This window comes from Corvus cornix, chromosome 1A, assembly GCF_000738735.6.
Source record: "Corvus cornix cornix isolate S_Up_H32 chromosome 1A, ASM73873v5, whole genome shotgun sequence".
Taxonomy (NCBI): domain Eukaryota; kingdom Metazoa; phylum Chordata; class Aves; order Passeriformes; family Corvidae; genus Corvus; species Corvus cornix.
In genome coordinates, this window is record NC_047057.1 from 41,933,978 (window position 1) to 41,960,500 (window position 26,523).

Below are 26,523 nucleotides of genomic sequence, written 5' to 3' on the forward strand. Positions count from 1 at the left end.
GCTGTGCCCCTGCAGCCCACGAAGATCCGACGGGCAGAGATGCACCTGCAGCGTGCGGAGGGCCCCACGCCAGAGCAGGTGGATGCACCCAAAGTAGCCTGTGACCCCATGAGAAGCCGGCGCTGGAGGAGGTTCCCGGCAGGACCCATAGACCCAGGAGTCTATAGGAGTCTACTCTCGATGCGCCGGCGCTGGGGAAAGCGCAGCTGCCGCCGGGCCCCGCTCGGGCCGGGCCGAGAGGAGCCACCGCGCCGCTGGGCCTGATGGCGGCCCCGCCCCGCGCAGCAGCAGCAGCAGCAGCGCCCCCGGCGGCGGCGGACTCCATTTCCCATGGCGCAGCGCGGGCGGGCGCAGGCGCAGGCGCAGGCGCGGCGGCGGGCGCGGGCGGCCGGAGCCATGAGGCGGCGGGGCGCGGTGCAGCGCAAGGTGCCGTGTCTGTTCGTCACCGAGGTGAAGGACGAGCCCTCGGCCAAGCGGGAGCGACAGGTGGCCGGGGCGGCACCGGGACTGGCGGATTGGGGGCAGGCAGGTGGGGCTGGGCCCGTGCCCGAGCCCAGGGGAGATCGCTGGGCCGCGGGTTACAACAGCGCGGATCGTGTTAGAGCCCCCGGCCACAGCCGAGTGGCGAGAAGTTTGGCTGCAGATTTAAGGGAAACTCACGGGAGAGGTTTGCATAGGATTCTCCCCCTGAAATTCAGGGAAGAAGGGCCGTCTGAGTGCTGTGTCAGCTCAGCCCCACGCATTTCCTGGCAAGTGCATACAGGTGTTCACCCTGATGCTGTGTTTGCTTTTTCTAAGTGAAGCCCACTCCAGCATGACCACACGGGGAGCCTGCGTAAAACCATGCTGCCATTCCCACCTGTGAGCCTCGTACGAAGAAAAATAAGCTTGTATCCCTTTTGGGTTTGGGTTTGTTTTTTTTTTTTTTCTTTGTGGTTGTTTTCTTTTTGGAATATTAGGCTTATGACAGAAGAATTCATTTGAGGCTGTGAGATGTGGACAGACTGGGGCGGCAGTCACCTGTCTGGCTGCAGACCTCCAGCTTGTGTTCCCTGATTTTAGTAGCAGCTGCGTAGTGAGCTTGAATTCAGCTCTGGGTGATCTTCCCCCATTGGTGATTGGCTTCTGGATGAAAGAGTTGAAATGGTTGCCAAAAGAACAGTAACATAATTGTTCAATTCAGAGTTAAACCATCTCAATAATGGTCATGTAAGAGTACATCCCTACACTGGTGATTCTTTGCACAGAAAAACCTAACAGGGTATTGGATCCGGAAAATGTGGAAGTTTTGAAGAAACAAGGGTGAATTGCAATAGTATTAGAAATCAGCTCTATAATAAGTGTAATAGTTAACAAGTTGGATTTATAGAGGCCAGCTGTAAGGAGCAAGAATCTACATGAGAGCAAGGCAATAACATAGCCACTTGTCTTCCTTTCAGCCATTTAAAGTTTTGGCAACTGACACTATAACTGGAAAGGCATTAGAGGCAGATGTACACAATGCAGTTCCTACTGAAAAGGTGGATGGAACCTGCTGTTATGTAACTACGTATAAAGGTAATAAGGAAGATCCATTTGCAGATTTCTCACGCTGACTAGAAGTCTTGTTTTACTTAGTTTTCACTTTTATTGTATGATTTATTTACAGCTGCTGTGAATTCAAGTGTCATTAAACATCCTGACCACAAAGTAATAGTTACCATAAACTTAGAAGGTGTTTCTAAAGTTCTTCTAGAATTTACTCTCTGAAATACATGAAGTGTGATTTAAGTGAATATGAACATCTAGGAACTATTCCAGTTTTTAAACTTCCTATTAGTAAGTCTTCCTTGCAAATTGGGTCATGTATAATAGAGTGTCTAATTTCCTTGGGGAAGATCAATAGAAGTACAGAGGTTGGGAGGAAATGAGAAGACTGTGGTTCATTGACTCACTGGGGTTCATGCCTTCACCTGAAATTGTAAGGAATGTATTACACTAGGCAAGACTGTCTATAGAATCTAAAATAGATTCGGAAATTCATATAGTGTAATTTGAATTTAAATTGTGGGTGGCTTTGCTTATAAAATTTCTCTAGTGGCAAATGAGAATTCCTATCTTGCCTGTTATGTAGTTGATTTTAGTACTGTGCTGGGTATGGTTACCTCAGTAAAATGATGCTTTTATCTCTGGAAACTCCTAGGGCAGCCCTACCTATGGGCCAGGTTGGATCGAAAACCCACCAAACAAGGTGAAAAAAGGTTTAAACGATTCTTGTATTCATTGGAAGATTGCAAAGGTTGGTGAAGATTTCTTTCCTTCTTTTTGACAATGCAAGTTATCCAGTTGGAAAAATGACCAAGCTAACATGGGAAATATCTGATCCTGCTCCAGGTTTTTTAACATCACTCTTTACATTGAAGAGCTTTAAACTGGACTAGGTAGCTATTTTTTTAATCTTAAATTTTGAACCTTTAAACTTCTTAAAGCCTAAATGCATCTTTAAACTATCTTAATTGTAGACCACTCAAGCGTGACAAATGCTGGTGTTTGTACAAAGTAACTGGGACTACTGTCTGTAAAACAAGGTTTAGATCAATGGTATTTTGATGATTGCATTGAAAGACGACTAAAGCAAAGTTGGTTAACAGTTTGCCAAAAACTCAGTGTTGCATTTATATGTCTAGAATTTGTTTGGAATATTGAAGAGGATTTCAAGCCTGTTCCAGATACCTGGATTCCAGCAAAGGACATAGAGTTCTCTAATGGCAATCCTTTGCCTGATGAAAATGGACATATGCCAGGTACCTATGATGCAGCACAGGTAAAACTGGGGAAAGGTGTGTGTGAATTTCTGAAGTGAATCAGAATTAGATCCAGAGTTAAAAATAGTAATTAACGTATTCAGAAAAAAAAAAAATTGGAATGTCATTCATTCACTGTCAAGAAAGGCTTTGTTCTTCTGACACATGGAAATAATTGCAGTTTTCTGTACAAACTTACAGGCCTTCAGCTGAAGGCATAATTGTCACGTTTGAATTCTTATGAGATACAACAGTTTTTCTTTTTACTCTTTCTGTTTGTACTTAACTGTAGGTTTTTCTAATGCATGCATTTAATAACTTCAGTTATTTACTTTGGTAAAATGCAGTGTTTTCTCATAGGTTGGGTGCCTGTGGAGAAACACAGTAAGCAGTACTGCTGGCACTCATCTGTTGTAAATTATGAGGCTGGAATAGCACTGGTATTGAAACACCATGCTGACCCGGGGCTTCTGGAAATCAGTCCCGTGCCATTATCAGAAATCTTAGAACAAACATTGGAGCTTATTGGGACTAATATCAATGCAAATCCATATGGTAAGTTTATATGGTCTGGTTTTGTTTTTTTAGTTAAATACTTTCTTAATTTTGTGGTATTTTTGAGCTAAATAAATGCATTTTTTTCGTGTAAGTATTTTTTTAAAAGTTTTCCAGTAGCTACCTTTTTAGAAAGGAGAGAAGAGGGCTGGCTGAAGGAACTCTCACCCAAAAATACTCACCTTAGAAAGCTGAGTTGTCATGGGAGTAGTTGTGTCTTATTAAACCTCAGTTACTATAAAAATGCGTTGCTTTAGTCTTTCAAAAAATATTTTGACTGGAAAAGCTGTTTTAAATATTACTATTAAAATACTAATAAAATTTTTTAAGATTGTTTCTTGGTGCCTTCATTTTTTTTCACTTGCTGTTTTGATGAGTTGAAGTAGAAAATTTTATTCAGCCATTTTTTTGGAGCCCCTAAAGTTAGTCACAAGTTGCAATTTTTAAATTATTAAATAGGATTTTTTTTTAAGGAAATGTAATTTAGGCTAAATTTTGGTTGTGGCTTCTTCCTTTAAAAGCCTTATAACAAAAAAAGTAATTGGGTATGAGCACAAGTGACTTCAAACTTCTGTGCTTTGCTGTTAGGATAACTTGCAAGGATGGATAGGAAAAATAGTCCTACCCAGTCTTAAGCATTTTCTCAATATGTACAAGAATTGCAACAAAAAGTTCTAATAGCTGTATTCTTAAATTAAGGTTTATGTTAACATGAAAAGGCAATGCATTTGTTAACAGCTCATTTTTAAGTATTCATGAGAAGATATGCCAGATTTTCAGGAACTAAGGTGTTTATGCTATTAATCATGATCTGAAGCATGAAGGATTTAGCTGGTACCTTTATGGTGACTGAGGAGGTGACCACAAGAAAAAAGCAGACAACTGTATAAATCTCTGTGTCATGTTTATTTTATACAAAGGAGGAGGAGATTTTAATAAATATAAACTAAAATGTAAGGAGAGACAGCTGCCTTTGGTACGTAAAAATATAACTAACTGTTCTGTAAAAGACGAGACAATCTTGTCGTATCTAATAGAAGTTTACCTTTACAGAATGCTTTTAAGATACCTGCAGTAAAAAACGTGAGGAAACACATTAACTAGGAGGAACGTATTTGTTTCCTTAAACACAGGATTAGGAAGCAAGAAGCACCCTGTACATCTTCTAGTACCACATGGAGCATTTGAAATAAAGAATCCACCTGCTTTGAAGCAAAATGACATACTGTCTTGGTTTGAAAGCTGCACTGAGGGTAAAGTTGAAGGAATTGTGTGGCACTGCCATGATGGGTGTTTAGTCAAGGTACGTATATGGATGGACAGGTCAAAAGCACTATAATACATAAAATGTGAAGTACTGTATTAATTTTTTGTCTTTTTTTTCAAATTCTTTAATAGTAAATGTTCTCCAACAAATGAGATGACAGTAGAATTAGTAAAGCCACTGAATCACTACAATGACAACATGTTGAATTTTTTAATTCCCAACATTCTAATAACATAATTGGGAACATATTTTCTTGCCTCTCTGTATAGGGATCATTAGTTTTAAAACTTAATTCTTGTATTTAAAAAGTAAGTTCTTGTAATGTTGACTAATAGAACAAGCATTATTAATAAGAATGTGATTTTTTAGCAGTTTGTATTATTTCTGAAACTGTGGAGGACAGCTTGGTTCTGGTTTGCCTTTTGTGTTTTGTTGTTGTTCATGTTACAGAGATAACTGATTAATGGTTTTTAAGTGCCCTGATGCAGAGAATCCTAGAATCCACAAGCACCCACACACCTCCCAAGTTGGGAATTGTTGTGCTACTTTATCAAAATGGCTGAACTGATCTTATCTTTCCTTTTCTTTTAGCTCCATCGCCATCATCTTGGTTTACCTTGGCCACTTGCAGAGACATACCTGAATTCTCAGCCTGTTGTAATTTCTTTTAATAGAATGAAATATGACTGTGACTTTGAACCAAAGAGTTTGTTTCACCATTTTTCAAAGTTGGATGGACAAAGATTTGACAGACTCAAAGATATCAAGTTTGATGCTTGAAACGATTGTTTTAAGTTAATGTATGTGCTGCATTCCTCTTACTTTTCTGTACCACAGAATTCTTCATGAATACTCTTCTAGCTTAGGCAACAGCCCAGGTACTGTATCATTTTAATTTTATTCTAAATGACTGATTTTAAATAACAGAAATCTGCCAGCCAGAGCAGAGATCTAGCTTCCAGCATGTTTATTTTCTGAAAAATCCTTAACTTTTGAACCCACTCCTGGAAACTGCTAGCATTTAGTGTAGGAAGTGTGTTGTCTACTGGCTGGTCTTAAAAGCTTTACTAATGAATGCAATCAACTGGAAAAGTTACATAGGTTGCGCTTCTACAGATGTAATTAATTTATGTACACTATTATATGTAGGTTTGAGATTTAGCATCGAGTTTCTTAACAGTAAAAGGACATATTTCACGTGGGACCAGAATTAGTCCTAAAATTTGACAATTTTTTTTACAGTTGTAACAGTTTCTTATGGGGAAAACTTCCTGGTATCATTTAACTGTTCATCTGCAGCATTATGCTATTACTTAAAAACCCAATTAACCTATATCCTACAGGGATTGCACTATTTTGGGAAAAAAGAGTAAATAATAGAAAATAAATGAGTTTTATTTTGGAGAACCTAGTAAGTGGAGAGAGAGACATGACTTGGCTTAATTCCCATTTACAACTGCATCTCAATTAGGAAACTTTGTCAAGGGCATACTAAGATAAGGTATACAAATAATAAAGTGAGACTGAATGATCATTTGAGTTGGCTTTATTTCATCTCTGCTATAAAAGTACACATCTAACTCTATAAAATAAACAAAATGAAAAATTAATTATGTACAAAAATACCAGTGGTTTGGCTGAAACACTGTAACTTCATTTCCAGTTCTTTGTTCTTGGATTTTGTAACATAGAGGTAAAAATAACCAGGCATGTAAGAACAGACATCCAGCACACTGACGCTGAGTTCAGAGTTAAACATTATGGCCACACAAGACAAGAGCAAATTACATACTCCTACTGATCTGGGACTTAGCATACTTAGTATGCTGACAGTTTAAAAAAATTTATTAACTTTTAGGATAAGCCCAAGGTTTCAACTTCACCTGACACCTTACTACCCAAATTAACTGTTCTGAATTAAAATATATTATTGCACAGGAGCTGGGAGAGGTAAAACTTGCTTTTATTTTGACTATTGTATATAAATACTGACCATGAACTGTTGAATAATCCAATTCTGCAATCTTAGGTGTGTGCAAACTAACATAACTTTGAGAGACTTGTATAATTCTAAGATAAACACAGACAATTTTATTTTTTGTATCAATTAGGAGGATACTGAACACAAGCCTAATCAACAGAAATGTTGCCTGGACTATCCTGAATGCCAGACTCTTCATAAAGCTGCTTTAATCTCTCTTCTAAGATGATATTTTTTTTTACTTCTTCATTGTAGTTATATTTTAGATCCTCAAGTTCTTCAAAAAAAGAAGGGTTATAGGTTTCTAGTTCTCTTCTCAGCTCTTTTGTCTCTTCCTATTGAAAAGAATAAAGGAGTACCACTTTTATCCAGGACTTTGTTAATACCACGCAACAGCTTTTTTTGCCTTTTTCTTGAGAGGTTATATGATAAGAGAATAAGGATGTTGTCTAGAGGCAAAAAACGCTACCCATAAATAGCACCTTCCCAAGAAACCAAATAGGCTTTGTAAACAATATTTAGAGGTTGACTTTGTCATTTAATATTAATTTAGCTATTAAATGGCTCCTCCTAACTAACCATAATTTTGCTTATTATGTTGCCTAGGATGATCCTCACAGCTCACCTTTAATTGCTGTTTTTCGAGCTCTGAAGCTTCCAGCTGCGACTGGAGGTGAGCCATTTCTGACATTAGCTTGTCAATTTTAGCCTTCTCTACAATTTCATTATGTCCTGCAAAAACAAAGATCTTTTATGAAATTTTAAGTACTGAAAACCCATGGCACAAATAATCTTGTTTCAGTAATTCTGCATCTCCTGAAAGCTGCAGCAGTTGAAGTGTATAAATCCAGTTGGGATCACCAAAAATTTAAGTCACCTGGGCTTCTCCGTAGTTCTTGTACAAATTAAGCAATGGTGACTAGTTCCTGTGGTTGAATGCAGAATTGTAGCCCTGTGGCCAGTCTGTTAGCACAGCTTTGACAAATACAACATGAACACTTCCTCTGAATTAAATGCAGGAAGTTTGGAACTATCATAAGGGTGTTGTTGCATATGTTCATAATTTCAATAGGGTTAGTTTTGGGGGTTTTTTCCAGTCATATGGCAATGTGCTGCTCCATAGTACTCTGCTTTTCCCATGGAACTGATGCCTGCTACATCTTAAATCATTCACAGAGCTGGTAAGTGGAAATAGACACTCATTCTCTAGCAGCTTGGAATCCAAAGCAAAATGCGTAGGAAAGAGGATTTCAATTAATGACTGACATCTTACAGTCTTTTGAGGTTAATGAATCAAGTTGGGGCAGATTTTTCCCACATACCTCATGAGGGAAAAATCATACAAAGTTTACAGCCTCTTGCTCAAAATAATTGATTAGGGAGATTTTTACTAAAAATTCTCTACAAAAAGGTTATATATGTACTCAAAAATCTGAGACCTTAATCTGCTCCAGTTTACACTACTTTGGCATTAATCTACTTCACATAATTCTGTAGATTTATTATCACTTTGCACACACATATTAAGTAAAAGTAGTTTTAGACCCTAAGTACAAGAAGATCTTTATTTTAGGTATTGAAAATTATTACCAGCTGCCGGACCTCCACTGGTAGAGGTGTGTCTTTCATGCTTATAATCCCCCATCTGGTGCACTAGTTCTGCTTTTTCTTTCTCTAATCGATCATTAGTTAATCTAGAATATAGAACAATTTTAGAATATTTTTTAAAAATTATTAAACATTTTAAAACATAAAATATTTAACTGAAAATTGCAGTGGCCATTTCTTGATCTTCTTATTTCATGTATATTGGCTGAGGTATTTAGTTAGTTATTTAGAAGTCCATTACCTTAAAAGCTGAAGCTCCTTGATGAGGTTTTGCTCTGTCCCTGCACCTTCAGGAAGATGTTTGAGATGCTCAATCTTAAAAGAAAAATTAAGAAAGTTTTATTCTTAAAAACAGTATCCATGGCAATGCAGTTCAGGTAAGAGTTCTCTTGGATACAAGATTTAAAAAAGAATGAAAATAATACTAAGGATGTAACCAAACATTAGGCTATCAGGAAAAAAAAAGCCTTCATGTACAGTTTCCAAACACAAAGCTAGTTCTTGACAGCCTTTCTGAAGTTAGTAAAGATTATTGCTACATACTTTTTTCTTCACCTTTCATGAAATATTTAGAAGTTAGATTTACAAAGAAAGTTGGATGCATAGCTACGTCAATGTCATGTATACATACGCTAAAGGAATTGATATACCTAAATCATTTAAATGCTTTAAAAATATTACTGATGTGCTTATTTGCATATCAGGGTGTCCCAGTTAATTTAGAAAGATAGTATGAAAACCCTATGATTTTGCAGTGACAACCCAAATGAGGGTACACTGAACCTGCAGTTAAGTTAGAAGAGGTCCTGATGAGAGGGGGAGGGAGTAAAATTCAGAAGCACAAGAGTGGTTTAAATATGTGATTATATACAGTTAAGGAATGCAGTGACAGTTCATGAACTCACATGAGAGGTTTTTGTTCTGTTACTACCTATCATGGTAAGGATTTGGGTTATTTTTTTTTACACAGTGAGGCTCTTGTCTTTGCAATGCAGTTAACTTCGATCTCATCCCTTCATCAGTACTTGAGACATGAAAGAAACTGGAAAGTGTGTTGCTCCCAGAGTAGTATCACATAATGAAAGACTTCTATCTCTGTGTTAAATTTGCTGCTGCTATATACTTCATGTTAATAGAGGAAAAACAAGGAAAAACTAACAAAATAATTGTTTTACAGGAACCAATTCCAAGTTCTATTTATTGAACATGTCTACTTGCTTACATTATATATATATATATATATATATATATGACTTCCCAAATTGAAAGTTTGTATTTGGTAACTTACACTGAGAAGGGCCAGTACAAGGTGTCTGGGGAAGAGAACCATCCACATATAAATAAATGAGAAGATGGGAGCTGATGCAGAGGCGTAGTTCTAGGACTGCACCTCTGCACTTAAAAGCCAAAATGTGATACATCTTTTCAAAGGCACTTGTGATTAAATATCAACTCTTCCACGTGTACAATAGTACTTGCAAGACTACTGGAGACTGCATGTAAGAGGCCATGTAAGACTGGAAACAGAAATGAGGATCCTGTTTAGGACGGCAAACTCAATACTCCCCTGCCCCCACTGCTAAAAAACCAAAGTGGAGGGAATAGGGAGGTCTCTGCAGCAGCCTCACTCTGCAGAACCTTTTGAAGCATCTATCTACAGGCTTTCATGTGATCACTGAAACTGTAGTAAAAAAGCCCTACAGAAGAACACAGTAGAAAAATAACAGTTTTCCTCAGCCTGCAAGTCAAGAATATATCTTGATAGTATGTGGTAAACCTCATTAATTCACTAAAATATGTAAATATAGCAACTATGACCGAAAAAAAAAACCCTATAGAAGAAAGGCTTAGAGAAAAAACAAGTATTCTGCCACTACAGACATTACAAAGACCTAAATTAAGCATTCTATTTTCAGAGTTATCTGGCTAACTTTAACTCACTTGTTCTTTAAGATCTTGTAAATTTTTATCAGCGTTGTGTTCACGTTCTGTTGCTTCCTGAAGCAGCCGTTGAAGGTTAGCAATGCTTTGGGTTTTTTTAGCAATATCCGTTTCCATTTTCTTCAGCTTAGTTTCCTGCATTCTGGCAGTATTTTTATTTAGAGAAAAATAAGAGCAGAAGTTAATACTTTTGCAGAAATAGTGATTAAATTACCTTTAGGGGTAAAATACACCCTAAAGTATGTTTGGGGCATTAGCCTTGAAATAATCTCTGGCCTTATAAATACAATTTGCTGAAAGAAGCATAATGAGAAATACATCTTTAATCTTGCAATAAAGGCTTTTCTAGATATTATGCTTCTGTGGGGTTTTTTTGTGTCAACACTTTATTGAAGGGGGACTGGAATCTTTTTATGCTATTGCACATGAAACCTAAGCACCTGATGCTAAAAGGATGCATGTTACTGATGCAGTGTGTACACTAGTTGTATCTTAATTCAGTGTTATACCTTTCAAAGTATTTTTCTACTGATTTAATAATTTGTGGAAAATACTGTACTCAGAAAAGGGCGCTAATACAGATGCAGAAGATGAAAACTCCAAAGCCAAAACTATTCTGCAATCAATTGTTTACCCTGGAGGAACAGCAGTCAGACGAAGATTCCATTTTGCTTTGAGCTGTATAAGGCTACAAAAGGTTTGTGTAGAATCTGAAATGCTGGAAGGTACCTCTGGAGATCCTGTAGCCCAGTTCTCCCATCTGAATCCATCTGGATTTTCAGATGGCAATACAATGTCCAACACCTTGCTACCTGCCAAAGAGTCTTCTGAAGGGTCACTGGGATGACACCCCTTTGCCCTATGAAACAATTTCTGTTACCATGTACATGCTTTGGTGGATGTGCTGGTGAAGTGGATTGCATGGTAAAGTTCCCCAAGCAGCTCCTCTGGGTTAGTAAGGTGTTCATGTTATTAACTTACTTAAAATTCATGTTGAAGTAAATGCAAATAGAAGGCTTTATTCACATGAGTTGAAATAGGCAAGTACAATTAAACATTGTATTTTGTATCTATATACAACTACATATATATCTCTGTCGACTAAATAGAACCAAGTATAAATGTTTTTCAAAAGAAGTGAAGAACTGAAAGAATAAATATATGAAAACTGCTGAGCCAATACACCAGCTGTTAAGCGTTACAGTGGGGATTCTATAACACAACTGTCTTCACTGTATGCTCCTATCCTCTTTCTCCTGTGGCCATCAGCCACTTTTGTCCTGTCCTGCAGTCATTTTTGCCCTCCTTCCTTAGACAAATTATGGTTGTTATCTTGCCTTGCATAGAGACATTTTACCTCACTGGATAGTTTGGGGGAAGGTTAAAAAAAACCAAATGGCTTTTTAAAGTCTCAGTGAAGTAAAATGGCTGAGCAACATGTCAGAGCAGGGGATCCTGTGGGAGTGCAAGACTGGGAATGGAGTAAAACCTTGGCCATCAACAGTGATCTGACCTAAGATGAAATCAGACAGGTCTCTCTTCTGTCCAGTGGATTTTCTGCCCTAATAAGTTTACTGTCACAGGTTCTGATTTTGTAGATACCTTCCATCTCTGTTTACCACTATTAAAGAGTACTTTTGCAACTCATTATCTTATTTCACCCTGAAGTCATCCAGGAGTCCAGGACTAAGTATTTCTTACCAAAAATCTGCTCTCTCCCATCCTTATGCAGGACACAGGTTATTTCTCATAATAGCATAAGCATTTGTTTCATTTTTCTGTCTTTTTATTACATTCTCAATTCCTACCTTGTTACAATGGACTTCCAGCTTCTGCTGTCAGCTCCATCAAGTTGGCTCTCTGCCATATTTAGCTTCTTAATGGTTTCTTCCAGCTGTACGTTTAACTTCTCATTTAATATCTCCAAGTTATTCTTCTCTATTCGTAGCTTCTCTCCACTGTCAGCTTCCTATTGTTCAATAAAAGCAAAGCTTTATGGAATACTTAACCTCACATGAAGCACAGCATAATCTCAAACAATGGTGCGATAGGGTCAGCGCTGATTTAGAGGAAAACTGCATCCAAGATTACTAGCACTACAACTTCCAAATTAGATCTTGGACTAGTCCTTGGATATCTCCTCTCCACATATAGTGAAAAAAATCTGTCATAGCAACATCAGTGCTATATTAACCACTAAAAAACCTAAAAACCATATACTTACCATAACCAGTACCTAATGAAATAAAGGGATGCATTACAATGATCATACCTTTTTCAGTTCTTTACGCAGTCTCTCATTTTCAGTAATGAGCTTTTCCATTCCTTTGGTCTTAGATTCATAACGCATACTCAGCTGGCCCTCCAGATCAAGGTTCATTTTTTCCATTTCAGACTAAATATCAAATAGTTTGTTAAAACATATTTACATTGCTTTGTAGAAGATTTCAGATTTCCATTTTTAAATCACAGAAGAGTTATGGCTACTTAGCACAGTGAACATTTCATCACATAGTTAAATATATCCTTAAGGTACAAAGTACCTTAAATCATGCATTATGTTATGCTAAAATGAAGTTTTGCCTTTCTGTTCTGTATCGTATCTGCCATTTTCAAAACAGTTTTGTGCCAATCACTATCAACAGGCTTGCTACTCCATTTTGTTACTAACTTGCATATAAACTGTTATCTAAATAGTTACTGGAGATAAATCTGTACCTTTAGCTTCTCATTTTCCTGCTCAAGACCAAGTAATTTCTCATTAGAAACCACAGCTGGAGCTTTTTTCAGTTCTTCGTTTTCTCTTTGGACTCTCTCTACAACCTTTTTCATCAAGCCAATTGTTTTTTCCAGTTCTGGGATTGTCTTTCCGCTTCTACCAGCCTACAGAGAGGGGGGAAGGAAAAAGTATAAGTAAACAATAGTTCATTTTGACATTCTGAGATACTCCAAATCTTACTTTATTGCTTATTTTCCCATTTCAATTCATATTTATGAAAAAAAAAGATGCTTTGTTTTGATATGACTTGAACCCTAGAATTTCCTGCATACTTACCTCTGCAAAACATCTAATGATATATTAACCCCTCAAGTCAACAAATCAACTCCTTCATTTTCTATGTTACCCAAAAGAGCTGCAGTTAAGTCTCAAAATCTGCTGTACTTCATGAACTAAACTGAAACATTAGGAAAATAAATCAAAGAACTACTTAATTTATTCAGCTTTTCTTGTAGAAAAATTCCCCAATCCAACAGACCATGCAATTGGGGGCATGGGGGAAAAATGGCTGGGAACTTGAGGGAAGAAAAGAGGGCCATTTTTTAGCATCCCTTCTTCTGCCGAATCAAACTGACAGAAGAACTATATTTTAAAGCCTAAATAGATCTCCTGTTCCAAAGGCATATATTCTTCTTGCAGAATAATAAATAAATGTATGTGAGGGTAACATTGTAATTTCTCTATTTTTCTTCTTTCACTACATTAATTAATGAGTTAGAAAATCTGTTTAAGTCTTCAAATCCATTTATTTTCTCATCATCTTTGTAACAATTTCCTCATAATTTTAAGATGCTGCTGATTCTACTTATGGGGCCATTAGGTACCTCCTTTTCTTTCTACGGAAGTAAGGAGCAAAGTAAGTGGAAAATGGGGAGGATTTTATTCCCTGGAGTTCTTCATAAATATATATAGCAACCAAATTTCAGAAGTAAAAACTACTTCTTTTTCTTCTCTAAAATAACTGGAGGGATTAGGAGGTTTGTGTTGGTACCCAGCAGAATTAAAGAAAAACCTGTCACATCTTGCTGCCTGTGAATGGAGAAAGATGCAGAATTTGCTGTCTCCTCAGAACTTTTGCATGAAACAGTTTTATAAACTGAATTTCCTTGTCCAAGAATACCACTGCATAAGAGACAGATACACAAGCAGTCCACACAAGGCATGAGTAAAGAATGAAAAATATCTGATCTTTTCCAGGTCCCCAGAAGCAGAACTCATTTACCTTGTATAGCGATCTACAAAGAGCTACAAAGGCACTTAGGAGCTTTTACTAACTCAGCTTTCTTTAGAAGGTCAGACAAAGAGTTTGATAAGTGAGCAGCAAGAGACATACTGGGCACTGCTGAGTACTTTCTTCCCTTAAACTTCCGAAATACTGTTCTATTAAGGTAGTTGACAGTAGCTAGGGTAAAATTTAGCTGTGTCTCCTTGCATAGTACAACAAAAACTTTCACTAACAGTAAAGTACCCTTTCTACATCTGCGTCAAATCATTTACATAGATACATGAATATAATTTTCATTATTATGGCTGTAACTACGATTTATTGTACAAATATGCTTCTGAAGGTAACTAATCAAAATGACAAAATAAGGCCATGATAGTGTAAATATTTAATGGTTTAGCTCTAGTCCTTCTAATGGTCCTGTTAACTTAATGTCATTAATTTATTATAGCATTTTGTCAATAAAATAAGCAAGAACAATTCATGTTTGCTTTTGGTTGATTCCAAATAATTTAGCTTCAATAATACTTTGCTTTTTTTTGTATTTAATTTTCATTTAATTATGATGGAAAGTGCTGTTAGAATACTCACCCCTCTAATGCTGCCCAGCTTTCGTTCAGCTTCTGCTTTCTCTTTTTTGAGAAGTTCACACATTTCTTTTAAGTCATCTACTTGGTCCTACAAGTAAAAAAAAAAGTAATAAGCAACTTAGATCTCAAATTGAGGTGAACAACTGGTGAACAAAATTACAGTGTAGTTTTACTTTGAAAAATTTAAAAGAAACCAATTTCCCATCTCAGTGATATTTTCCATCATTTCTACCAGCTATTCAACCCTCTCATCTTCTGTAAAATCGTGGAAAATTTACAGTATGTACAGAAGAAATATCTATTTTTAAACAAATCCCTGACCTGTGTGAGGGTAAAGGGGACTAAAGTAAAAAGATGTTACCTTTAGTCTTGGCAAATCTTTATTGGCCTGCTCTAGTTGGAATCTTAGCTCAATGTTTTCAGATGACAATCTTAAATTTTCCTTCAAAACTTCTTGTTCTCTTCGATACTGATCACTTGATCCTATTCCTGATGTCTTGAGAAAAGAGGGGGAAAAACTGCTATTAAGTGGTAATGTACTAATTCAAAATTACAACTATCAGTTGTAGCTGATTAAATGCAACAGATAACTAGTATTTCTCACAGAAATGAAACAAAACTTTATTATTACCAGTTTTGATCTAATCTGCTTTGATTTTAACACCTTCTCTTACATTACTTTAACTTGCTTAACCTTTAAGGGAAGTTAAAAAATCAGTATAAACTAGTAAAAATTTCATCAAACCAAAACTGACTCTCAAACTGTTCTGTAGAAATAAATCTCAAAGACTAAAAGATAAAAAAGCTACTGAATGTAGTAAGCTGTGACACTGTACCTGGGAACAACATCTAATTTTAAGGACATACTCTGATAGTTTTTTAAGTAGTACCATGTGACATAAGAAATGTCATATATGTCAAATGGATCAGAAAGCAAGTCAGGAAGAGCAGTATGTAACTCTCATTTAATCTGTTAGTTCCCACAGTCTTAAGTCTTTATGCATGGAGGCTAGTAATTTATACTACACAAAGAGTGCTTTGCATACTTTATAGTGCCAATTCAAATCACAGTGATATGGTAAATTACTATGCCTGGCTAGTAAAGAGTAAAACCTTTTAATAATATAATAATCAGTGGTTTTTACTTATGTAATTTGGGAATTACTGTATGATTCATTACTTCATCACTAATTAGAGGAATCAAGTATTTGCTTGATTAGCAAAAAAAGTATTAGCATCAAGTAAATGCTATTAAAGCATTTTTTTTTCCTAAGTGTAAATAATAACATATAAGTCTCTTAAAGAATGAAGGACATCAATTAGCTCCATGTATCTTTGGGGTTATTTGTAAATCTCTGGATCAAAATTTTAGGATTGACAGTAGCTTACTTGTGAGCTGACATGCATGCCTATCATGAAAGTATAAGGTTTGCTTTATGGACCACTTGGCAAGTACTTCAATATCCCTGCAGACCATGGATAGGAAAGCAGTGCTTTATCAAGACCAAACTATTCTATTTCTACATTATTTATACTGAAGAAATGCTAGAGGGCCACTACAGTATCAAACCTCGGGCATTTCACAAAATTCTGGGGTAGTTTCAACCCATTCTGTACAGCTTCGGTCATTTTCCTGTTTACTCTCTGCAGTGTGTGGATTCATTTCATTATACATATTTATTTTGTCTGCTTCACAGCCATTAGCTTGATTAGGATGTTCCCCTGAATCAGACTGATTGCAGCTCATTCTGTCAGTATCAGAGTCTTCTACACATTCTTCATCCACATTTGATTGCTTGAAAATTTCTTGCTTCCTCTCTTTTTCTTCACATTTCTCATTAACTTTTCCATTTTCAGGCTGGGTTATATTTTCTTCTTTTTCACTGCAGTTCTCTTTACCTTCCCTAGAAATATCTGTGTCCTTGCATTTCTCACTATCTTCATGGTGCTGTTCAGGAGACACTTCCCTGCTTGCATCAGCAGCAGCCTGCTGCCCTTCATTATGCATGATGGATGTTTGCATGTCTGCATCCTCATCTACTTCACTGCCACCAGTAACACTATTATTAGTCTGATGTTTGATTTCATCCCTATTTGAAATAGATTTCTTGTGAAGGAAATTCAGATACTTTTGTTTACTGACAGTGATAGGAACAGACTTGGTCAGTTCAGTCTGGTCACATGTACTCTGATTCAAGTTGAAGATAGAGTGAAGCATGAAAGAAAAGCAGAACACAGTAAAAGAAAATAGGAAATAAAGGAAAATAGAATATACTGTAAAGTCTATTCTTGAAAGATTAAGAAAACTTAATAATGCAAAATTTGCAATATAATCAACCTTGTAAAAATCAAAGCACAACAAAAACACCAAATGTAACTGAAATGCAGCTCGGTATTTCCCCAAACTCCGTGCATCTTGAATTTTTAATCAATATATAATATAAAAGTAGTCTCTCAGTTGCAGACTCATATATTTTAAAATATTTTTTCCTTATTTCTCCACATATGCTAGGATGCTGAATATTCCAACTTCTACCTGTATGATACAGCAACTTTAAGTTTTGGGGATTTGGGGTTTTTTGTGTTTGTTTTGTTGGGTTTTTTTAAAACCACTAAAAGCTGAGTATTTCATCTGCTGTAGAATACTGTCATTTGAATAAAACCAGCTAAGTGACATAGAATACCAAATAGTAAACAAATACTTTTCTTAAGTAGTACTCTACGTAATATGGTTACATTATTAACTTACCAAGGGTCTCAAAAACGTCTCTCTTGAACATTGTCTCTGTAATGCATGGAGCTTTTCCTGGAGATATTGATTTTTGAGATGTAGATCTTCTACAACAGAGTCTCGTGGGATTGCTTGCAGTGTTCTACATCAAAAAATGAATCAAGCCAAAACAAACAAATGGCTATTAATGCAGAAAAACACCCTTTAAGGTAAAAGCATCATGAACTTCTGGATTTCTAGACGTGATTTTCCAGTGTTTCTAAGCTAGTTATTCTAAATCAACGATGGCCGCATTTCAACTAATCCCCATGAATGGAAGATACTCACTTTGGCAAAAGGAATCTGCTCTTTTCAGATGCGTACAGTCTATTATTCAGGTACATTATCCACTGTGGTAGTAGATACACTGGTTAAGAATGCACTTCCTATCTGCACTTAGCAGTTCCAGTAACTTTCACCAACTCTAAACTGTAGTTAAAATTTTCCACAATAGGAGTATGTTTTTCATATTCTTTAGCTTTTTAGAATAATGAACCAATGCTGCATATTCTCTGAACATGCACAACTGCTCCCCAATAGTTTTAAGTTTGCTTATATCAGAAATTATCAGAAATTTTAAAATTCCTGTTTCTTTTTTTCCTTCTTGAATTATAGTTCACCTATTAAAGTCTATCTCATTCCACAGATTTTTTACTAATTTAGATTTTTCAATTTTTATAGATTCATTTAAAAAGTCTCTCACCTCATGTGTGCAACTTCATTTTCTAATTCTAGATTCCGTTTTCTTAGTTCTTCCACTTCTTTTTCAGTTTCTGTTGCTCTTACTCCAATAACACGGTCAACAGTGACACCAGTAGTTTTCAGTTTCTTCTGCAGAGCAATTTTCTCTTTTTCAGTCCTGCAACATTCAGTAAATTTACATTTTAAAGCTTATTTGTTAACTTGCTTTCTTGAGGAGAAAATATCTTCTGTCTTAAAAGAATCCATGTTTGCATTTTATTTGCTCACTGAACCACACCCCCTTTTCTGTTTAATAAGGTTACTGTATAGACAGTAAAACCTTACCAAAATCCCAACTCAAACTCCAAAAAAAGCAATGGACAGTAAGTCATTATCATGCACATCATAAACCACTTGTTGGTCTTGCCTGTGTTCTATGTGAAATTCAGGCAAGGCTTGCTAAGAATAAATGCCATTTTGAAGCAGTTTCAAATCACAATTTAACAACAGCTACAATCAACACCACGTCTTTTATCAGTAAAATCCTGCCATTACATCAACTGAAGTAAACGTAGTATCTGCAGAGAGTATGGACATAGGATTGTTTGTTGAAATGGCTTCCAACTCATAATCCTAGAACTGTCATTACTGCAGTAACATTACAAGTATCCAGTCCTAGCAACCTAATTAAATAACAACACTGCGAGAAACAGCCTGTCTTCATAAAGCTGTTATTTGCTTTGTGTGAATAACAGAATGCTAAGCCAGGAAGCATAATAAAGGACTTAAATTTCGAAACACTTTCTTCTAATAAAGCTTGTTGGCTTCTACAAGGGAAAGGATACTAGAGGAGTTAGCAGAGTAGCCTGCTGCTTCAAAATCAACTAATCCTTTTAGTCTCAACAGCGATGTCGAATTCTCACCATCAATCTTATAAACATAACAAACTGCAGTAATTACTATATATCAAACATATCTGTATTTCTGTTATGACATCATCTTGTAGCTGAATCAATTAAAACCAACTCACTTTGTATAAAATTCCTTCAGTGTATTCAACTGTTTGGATAAAGCATCTGCTTCTTTTTCCTTTTCCCTTAGTTTGTTCCGCAATCCTTCCATTTTGATTTGCCATTTTTTACCTTCATCCCATCTAATTATTTCCTCCTTGGAGGTCTGTGAAGAACATAAACAGATTATGTATTTCCTTTTGATTTCTTCTCTTAAAGCAAAACAAGCAAACATATTACAAAAGTAAGAATGATATATTTCTTCATTTATCAGTTCAAACCAAGAAGTATTATTTGCCATATCTAAGTAGCAGGTTCAACTGAATACACTGCTGTGACTGGTGTATAAAGCTAGTGCAGTTTAATGCTCCTACCAAATTCTTCCTTAGCTTTTAATATTCATTTTACAAAAAAATTTTATGAAATTAGAGGCTCTAGTGCAAGGCGTCCTTTCACTTATGTAATCAATTTCACTGCTACCTAGAGAATCTTAGTTTTCTGAGATTTTGTAGGACAACAGATCCATTAGAAAAAGGCAGGAAAACATTAAGATAGCAGTACTAAGTAACAAGAGCAGTAACAGCATGAGAAACATGAGAAGTTGCAGCCATGAAACTGCTTTTTTTCTAACCAAGTTTGGCTGGTAGGTTTTAGAAGAAATAGGGAGAGGTCAACAGCCTTGGCCTTGGCTGATGAGGTCTTTCAAAGCCATGATATAAATATCACATACCTTGTCTTCTCTTAGACCTTTTTTTTCTGTTTCTTCAGACTGTTTCTCAAGTTCACTTTCCAACTTTTTAAGTTTTTTCTGAAGCACATCTATCAGATTTTGTTCATCAGCTTTGCTCTGAAACATTACAAATTTTTACAACTTCAACTTTAGTGACTACTAAGATATTTTTCTCCAATCAAAAAATAAGGATTTTAATTCCAAATTGGTAAACTTAGTTTAGAACCTAAATGATCTTTTAAAAGTTATCTTTAAATTAAGACAAAATACCATTTTTCCAAGAAGCTATGAAAGTGGTTATTCAACTCCTCAGACTCTTTCAAACATATTTCAAGAAGTATGTAATTATTTTTTTTTTAGCTGAGGCAAGAAAGCAAGCTAGTATCTTACATGTAACCCAGATGATGAGGAAAAAATAATTTTTTTTATCAAGTGTAAGATACTTAAATCTTTCACCCCCCCAACCAGCTCATCTATACAGAAACTTGACGAAGATCAAACATAGTTTGAAAAGTCACTTCTACCTGAATGCTACTGTTTAGCCTCCTAATCCGGTTCTTCAGTTCTTCATTTTCTTTTTCAATTTCATTTTTTTCCCTCGATATTTTAGCAAATGCTTTTTCTTTCTTCTGAAGCTCTTGGTTTAACTCATCCCTTTCATCAGACAAAGAAGTTTCCTTGTTTTTACTTATTTTAAGGTTATCTGTAAGTTTTGTAATCTGATTATTCAATTCCTCTATCTGTGTCTAGAAGAAAAGAAAAAAGCCACCAAAGGCCCCAAATCAGGTTCATCAACAATACAACAAAGCAATACAATGATATTATCTAGTACTCACCGTAAGCCCCTTTGTTTGTCTGTCAACAATCTCCTGGACATTCATATACGCCTCTTTTTGTGATGCAGCAGAAATAATTTGCTGTTCAGCATTAGCAGTCATTTCTGCTCGGAGTTCTAGAAGTGCTTTACTCAAAGCCTGAAAACAATTAATTGAATTTTTTTTGTAAGTGAAGATGCTGCTACAAAACAGGCAAAAGCAATAATTGTATTTTACTTTGGCACGTTACACAATTATATTTTACCTCCTAGTCAGCTATATAAAGAATTCTTAAGCATTAAGAAACATTTAAGTGACGTAGAGATTAGTATTTGTTGACTAACTTTGTGCTGGTTCTCTTTTATGGCTAACTGGCTCTTCAGCTGTTCCACCAGGTTTTTCAGTGCTGCTGTGGGTGCTCTATTATTTGCTTCTTTTTGGACCTCTAGTTCAGCTTTTACATTTGCTAATTCCTTCTCCTTCTGAGATAAGGTGTTCCTCAATTCATTTGCTTCTTGTTTTATTTGTGCCACATCAACTGTGTGCTTTGCTTGAAGCCTAATATAAAATAAGCATTAATAGGGTACAGTGTAATAATTAAGTTAGCAAACTCCAAATAAATCACAAAGGACACAATGGTTTATTTTTTATTGTTATTAAAGAAAATGACACTTAGATTTGGAAACAGCAAAGAAAGACTGGCTCAAAAAAGGCAGTTTAGTAAGAGAGTAACTCATGAAGGCCAGCAAAATGAGATTAGAGCATTATTCATTTTCATTCCTGGTCCTCACAGGCAAAGAAAGTATCATATTTTTTCCTTTTAAACATGGGTTAAACTTTCATGAGTTTAAACTCGTTCAGCAACAAACCCAAATGAATGTATCGTGGGGAGAAAAATGACAAAGCACAAGCCAGCAAATAATACAGTAACTTAAAAACAACTTTCTTTTTCACTAAATGGCATAAAGCTAACAACTAAAAAGCATTTTTCCAAGCCACCATTTTTCAGTATTAGCCCCAGTGAAGGGCTACAGATTAAAAATAACTTGGAATTGCCAACTATACCAATGCTTTTGAGATTTTTTTTTCCAGCTGCATCTTAAATTCAGCAAAAACATGTCCAATTTGATAGATCAGTCCTGTAGCAGCAATACATAATTGACTTGAACCACTCTAATTGTGACTTATGTTAATAGTCTAAAAACTTACTGGGCTCTGATAGTCTCAAACTCATTGATTTTTGTTAGAGTAATTTGCTTCTGTTTCTCCAAATCAGATGATGTTTTCTTTAATTTTCCAACAAGTGAAGCAAGAGAATTATCCTGCTCTGCTACAGTTTTCTCTAAGTGGTGAAAATATTTGCTGTTGGACAGGGATATAGCGGTCTTTTTCCCTAACTCCTGTAAAACAGAAGAAACGCATGTGATAAACATTTTAAGTTTTAAGCAAAAGATAAGCACTACTGATGCATTTTTAACTCAATCCTAAATATAATCAAGCATTAAAAGCTACCATTTACTTACTGAGATGTGCTTCTTAGTTGACAGAGAAACCAGTCAGGCTGGTTTGAAAAGAGCTTTGTACATCTAATGATCAACAGAATACAGCTGAATACAGGTTTCACCTTATCATAAAGTGCAGAGAGAAATTTGGTATCAAAATGAGTTAGCTTAATATAACCATACACTGAATGAGAAGACCAGAAAGCAGTATGTAACTCTCTCCCCTAGAAGTCTCCATAAATTAGGATGATATGCAAATGTGGTAACTCTGTTTTTTACACTTGACTTCTAATCCCTCTCATGTGAATTCTCTCAACAATACAACAACTGTATATCAATCACCCAATTATTTTTCCAGTCATCAGTTATCCCTCACTTTTGACTGCAAAACTGTTATTTTCAGTAACAAAGTAAAAAATATAGGAGCAACTTCACTAATTCTACAAACACACATGACTCACCAAAGCAGTCTCTTTGAATTTATTAAGGGAATTGTCAGTGTGCAAATCTAACTTCTGGTGTAGAACTCTTATGTCTTCCTCATGCTTCTTTGCTATTTCCTCTTGTTCCTGTTAGTTCAAAATAAAACTCTAGTGATGCACACTATCACAGAAAGTCATGACACTACAATGCCTTCAAGTTGTTTGTTCACTCATTGCTCAATATTACTCCCCAGATTTTCCTCTAATTCTGGAAGTTTTTAAAATTCTTTTCTTCTGGATATAATCAATGAATTTTTTTTTTCTTTTTAACACTATTGGGAAAAAAAAATCAACTCTTGCAGTTTTAAGCTATGTAGCAAGTAGTATGGTGTAACAGCACAGAAGCTGGAGAACAAAACCCTTGGTGTTGGTCCTCACCAACTGTGACTATAAGTATGGACAGGGATATCCATACTAGGTACATTTCAAGTTTATTTACTTTGGACTATAGTGTGATCCCAGTGGGAATGCTAGCCCACAGAGAACAACAGGCTCATTTTAAAACTGCATCTTCTGTTTTCTTCCCAAACAAAACCCCTTGATTTCTCCCAAGAGAAATAGCTACACATGTTAACCAAAGCACACTACATGAAGATGATAGAAAGTCAGCTTTGGAAATGTGCTTCTGATCCAGACACACTAAAACTAATGGATGCTTGGCCTTGAAGTATCTCTTTGACAAAAGGTTTATGTTTTAAAATACGCTTTAAGGATATAAAGAAAAAAGAATATAAATTATGCTTATAAAATATAAAGCATGCTTGGATACACTGTTTATGCTTTAAATAACGCCTTAGTTTAAAATATGCTTAGAAGAATGTTATCTATAAATGTATGTCTTTCTTGTACCTTCACTACCAGATACAATCCAGAGATCTCTGTTGCAAATACTGAAAAATCCCAAAGAAACATACGAAGTATACTGAGACCACTTTGGCAGAATTTTAGTTTTCTTCTTGTCACACTACTTTAATTCCTAGACAGAAATTAAATACATAACCTCTTGACTAAGCAAGCCTCCTATTCTAAAAAGCTAAAATATTCTACATGAACTTTCCACATATGAAATAAATAATTGTCTCTGTTCTGTTATGTGTGAGTTCAGAAACCTGTTTTTTTTAGATTTCACTAGGAATAAGAAAACAAAGAATCAAATAAAACAACTTGAAAGTGGAAGAAATTTCAGACAAAGAGTTTAAATACCTCTCTTGCTTTAGCAAGCATATGTTGGTATCTTTTTAACACTTCTTCCTTTTGATTTAATCTTGCTTGCATATTTGCAATGGTCTGATGAGCAATTTTAATGGCATGATGGTACTCTGAATCATCTTCTTGTTTGCTTAATTCAGCCATTATTTTCTCTCCTGATGTTGCAGGCAATCGAAGTCTTAATTCATTTATAACTTTGTCTCTTGATATAACATTTTGTTCAGCTTTCCACAGAGCCGTTTCCTTTTCTTTTAATTTCTACAACAAAAGGCAATTTCTTTGTTTCCAGAATTCAACCACTGCAAAAAGATCTTACTTTTCAAGAAATGTACCAGAAAGTTTTGTCTAAATGGACTTAAAAACACAAAACACTTTGCACTGGTTTCAGTCTTTACAGGATTACTATTAGATGAAAATAACCCAGAATATCATTACTGTGTCTTTATGTATTATTTGCTTGGCACAAGACACTCAAACAATTCATTTTGTGCTACTAAATGACGAAGCTGGTGTTTTACAAATTATTTAAGAACCACAAAGTATCTTCTGTAGCAGAGTAGCACTTTAGCAACCCAAGATAAAAGTATTTTGTAACACTTGCTAAATTTAACTACGTATAGTCAACTGAATTTTGTACAGCAAGAGCCATCTTATCCTACTGAATGGATTAATAAAAACATTAGAAAATTCTCCTCTTTGATTTGTTCCAATGGAAAAAAGATTTCATTTTATTCATGGTGTGATTATATTTTTTATTTACATTTTCTCTGTGTTAAATATGTCTAAATGACATTTTAAGAAGGATCTTTTTCATGGAAAAAGAAGTAAAAGAACGTGGAAACACAAACTTTGTCACTTTAAATTATAATTTATACATTAAATTACCTCCTCCAGTGATCTGCAGGTTGCCCTAGTTTCCAGGATTGTTCGAATATGCTCCTGAATCTTTCTTAAAGCCAACTCAAGTTGCTGTGGGATTGGCAAACTAGGGTCTGGAACTGAGCCTGTAGCCTCTTCTAACTGCACAGAAAGATTCATATTCATGTACTCTGACAGCTCTGAAAAACATGCTTATGAGTCTACTTTTAGTGCATGTACCTTTAAAGCTGTGCTAAGTATTTCAGTTTGTTGATGATCATACAGGTCTAACTGGCGCTGCAGTTCTACTTCTCTCTGATCCCAAGCCATTTGCCTTCCTTCATGAAACTGTAACAAATGTTTGATAAAAGTAGTTTATTTATTGAAGGCAATTTGGGGAAATAAATGGGAATTTTATAGCCAACTTCAACTGAAAAAATAGTTACTGAAAAGTAAACTACTCAGAAGAGCTATTAAAAAGAATTATGAAATCAAGATGCAAACACCTATGTTACAAACTTATTAGAAAACCATTTAGGAAAGGAAGGACTAGGATATTTTTTCAATAGCATGCAGAAATACATACCTTGTTCTGCTGCACAATTTCTTCTTCCAGGTTACTGATTGTACATTCATATTCAGAAATTATATTACGCAAGTATTTCACCTCTTCCTTTTGCTTGACTAATTCTCGACTAAGTTTAAGTTCCTGCAGATGGAGTTCCTCCATCTTCATGTGCCACTCAATTACCTTGCAATGAATAACACACAGTACATTATAATTTACCACAGGCCAACAAGACGCGGCTTCACTCTTTGCCCTTGAGGCAGGATGGAACTTCTCAAGCTAACTGGAAGACAGATATTCTGCCTTTTTAAGCTTCTTCACTTTTCTTGAGTGAGGAAGCATGACGAGAGTATGAAACTGCAAGGGGAGTGACTGAGAAGTGCAGCACACAACTGGAGAGGCAACAGGTTTCCCTTACACTGACAAAAGTGCATTGCAAACAATTTTCACATGACCCAAGTTATACCCTATGTATCTGTCCAGACTGAACAAAAAAAGTATGCAAAAAGTTTGGTTTGTCTTTTCTAAAAGAGCAAAAGAATTCAAAACCATTAAAAACTATAAGTATTCAAAAAAATGCACGTGTACTAAGAATAACAGAGATACTTAGATCAAAATGCTCTAGAAAAATACTAGAAAACTGACTCAAAACTAAAATGTGCCCAGAGCGTTACAACCATTGGTTGCTTACATGCAGACAACTTCAGTGATAACAGATACAATCATATTATATAATATACAGTGACCTTGAAGAGAAGTGAGAAAGCCTTCTTAAGATTTCAGGGCAACATTGCTTACAGTTGCAAAATAGCTTAAGCAGATTTACGTGAGCACAGGAACATTTCTAACCATGCTGCCAAAATTACTGCCCCTGGATTTATCTAAAAAGACATGGATCTTCAGTGAAGATTTTGCTGCAGGCTCATGGAACAGAACTTCAGAATGCTACTCTGTATTTAATTTAATTCATTATTTAATTAGATTCATAATATAATTCAATTTAATATAACTGCATTTATAGCTAGCCTCTAGTTCCTATGTGCCTTAATTGGGCACAAAAGATAATTAGTAAATATAACTGCACTGACTTTTACAGAAAACAAAATATAATTGCTGTCATATTCTACCAGTGTATTTTGAAATCAGTAAGTTTCACATTAAAACATATT

General features: G+C 35.7%; 2 protein-coding genes across 12 annotated transcripts in view; one reads left to right on the plus strand and one right to left on the minus strand.

Moving 5' to 3' along the window:
- The first annotated feature begins 353 nt into the window (after nt 1-353).
- C1AH12orf29 (chromosome 1A C12orf29 homolog) lies at nt 354-6,141 on the plus strand. Of its 7 annotated transcripts, XM_019279865.2 has the most exons (8): nt 441-529; nt 1,440-1,557; nt 1,649-1,818; nt 2,183-2,278; nt 2,667-2,819; nt 3,144-3,338; nt 4,472-4,641; nt 5,197-6,139. In XM_019279865.2, the coding sequence occupies exons 3-8, from the start codon at nt 1,755-1,757 to the stop codon at nt 5,383-5,385; spliced, it is 867 nt and encodes a 288-aa protein (XP_019135410.2). In that variant the 5' UTR covers nt 441-529; nt 1,440-1,557; nt 1,649-1,754; the 3' UTR covers nt 5,386-6,139. The 7 variants fall into 7 exon arrangements, with proteins under 7 accessions (XP_010412099.2, XP_010412095.2, XP_010412096.2 ...); XM_010413797.3 differs by lacking the exon at nt 1,649-1,818 and having other exon boundaries at nt 354-486; nt 2,667-2,783; nt 5,197-6,141; XM_010413793.4 differs by lacking the exon at nt 1,649-1,818 and having other exon boundaries at nt 364-525.
- Nucleotides 6,136-26,523, minus strand: part of CEP290 (centrosomal protein 290) — a 49,479-nt gene continuing 29,091 nt past the window's right edge. For 2 of the 5 annotated variants that reach the window (XM_039571046.1, XM_039571044.1), the window contains 24 exons: nt 25,373-25,537; nt 25,027-25,134; nt 24,814-24,948; nt 23,923-24,186; nt 22,699-22,806; nt 21,945-22,135; nt 21,080-21,293; nt 20,757-20,894; nt 20,445-20,666; nt 19,921-20,037; nt 19,211-19,356; nt 18,203-18,358; nt 17,479-17,602; nt 16,300-16,917; nt 15,091-15,225; nt 14,731-14,817; nt 12,854-13,018; nt 12,408-12,530; nt 11,944-12,104; nt 10,136-10,277; nt 8,436-8,509; nt 8,177-8,280; nt 7,212-7,318; nt 6,136-6,921 (listed from right to left, as the gene is read on the minus strand). In XM_039571046.1, the coding sequence (XP_039426980.1) occupies nt 6,736-6,921; nt 7,212-7,318; nt 8,177-8,280; nt 8,436-8,509; nt 10,136-10,277; nt 11,944-12,104; nt 12,408-12,530; nt 12,854-13,018; nt 14,731-14,817; nt 15,091-15,225; nt 16,300-16,917; nt 17,479-17,602; nt 18,203-18,358; nt 19,211-19,356; nt 19,921-20,037; nt 20,445-20,666; nt 20,757-20,894; nt 21,080-21,293; nt 21,945-22,135; nt 22,699-22,806; nt 23,923-24,186; nt 24,814-24,948; nt 25,027-25,134; nt 25,373-25,537 (3,990 nt within the window). In that variant the 3' untranslated portion in view covers nt 6,136-6,735. The remainder of the gene's footprint in view (nt 6,922-7,211; nt 7,319-8,176; nt 8,281-8,435; nt 8,510-10,135; nt 10,278-11,943; nt 12,105-12,407; nt 12,531-12,853; nt 13,019-14,730; nt 14,818-15,090; nt 15,226-16,299; nt 16,918-17,478; nt 17,603-18,202; nt 18,359-19,210; nt 19,357-19,920; nt 20,038-20,444; nt 20,667-20,756; nt 20,895-21,079; nt 21,294-21,944; nt 22,136-22,698; nt 22,807-23,922; nt 24,187-24,813; nt 24,949-25,026; nt 25,135-25,372; nt 25,538-26,523) is intronic. The other 3 variants (XM_039571048.1, XM_039571047.1, XM_039571045.1) reach the window with 2 other exon arrangements.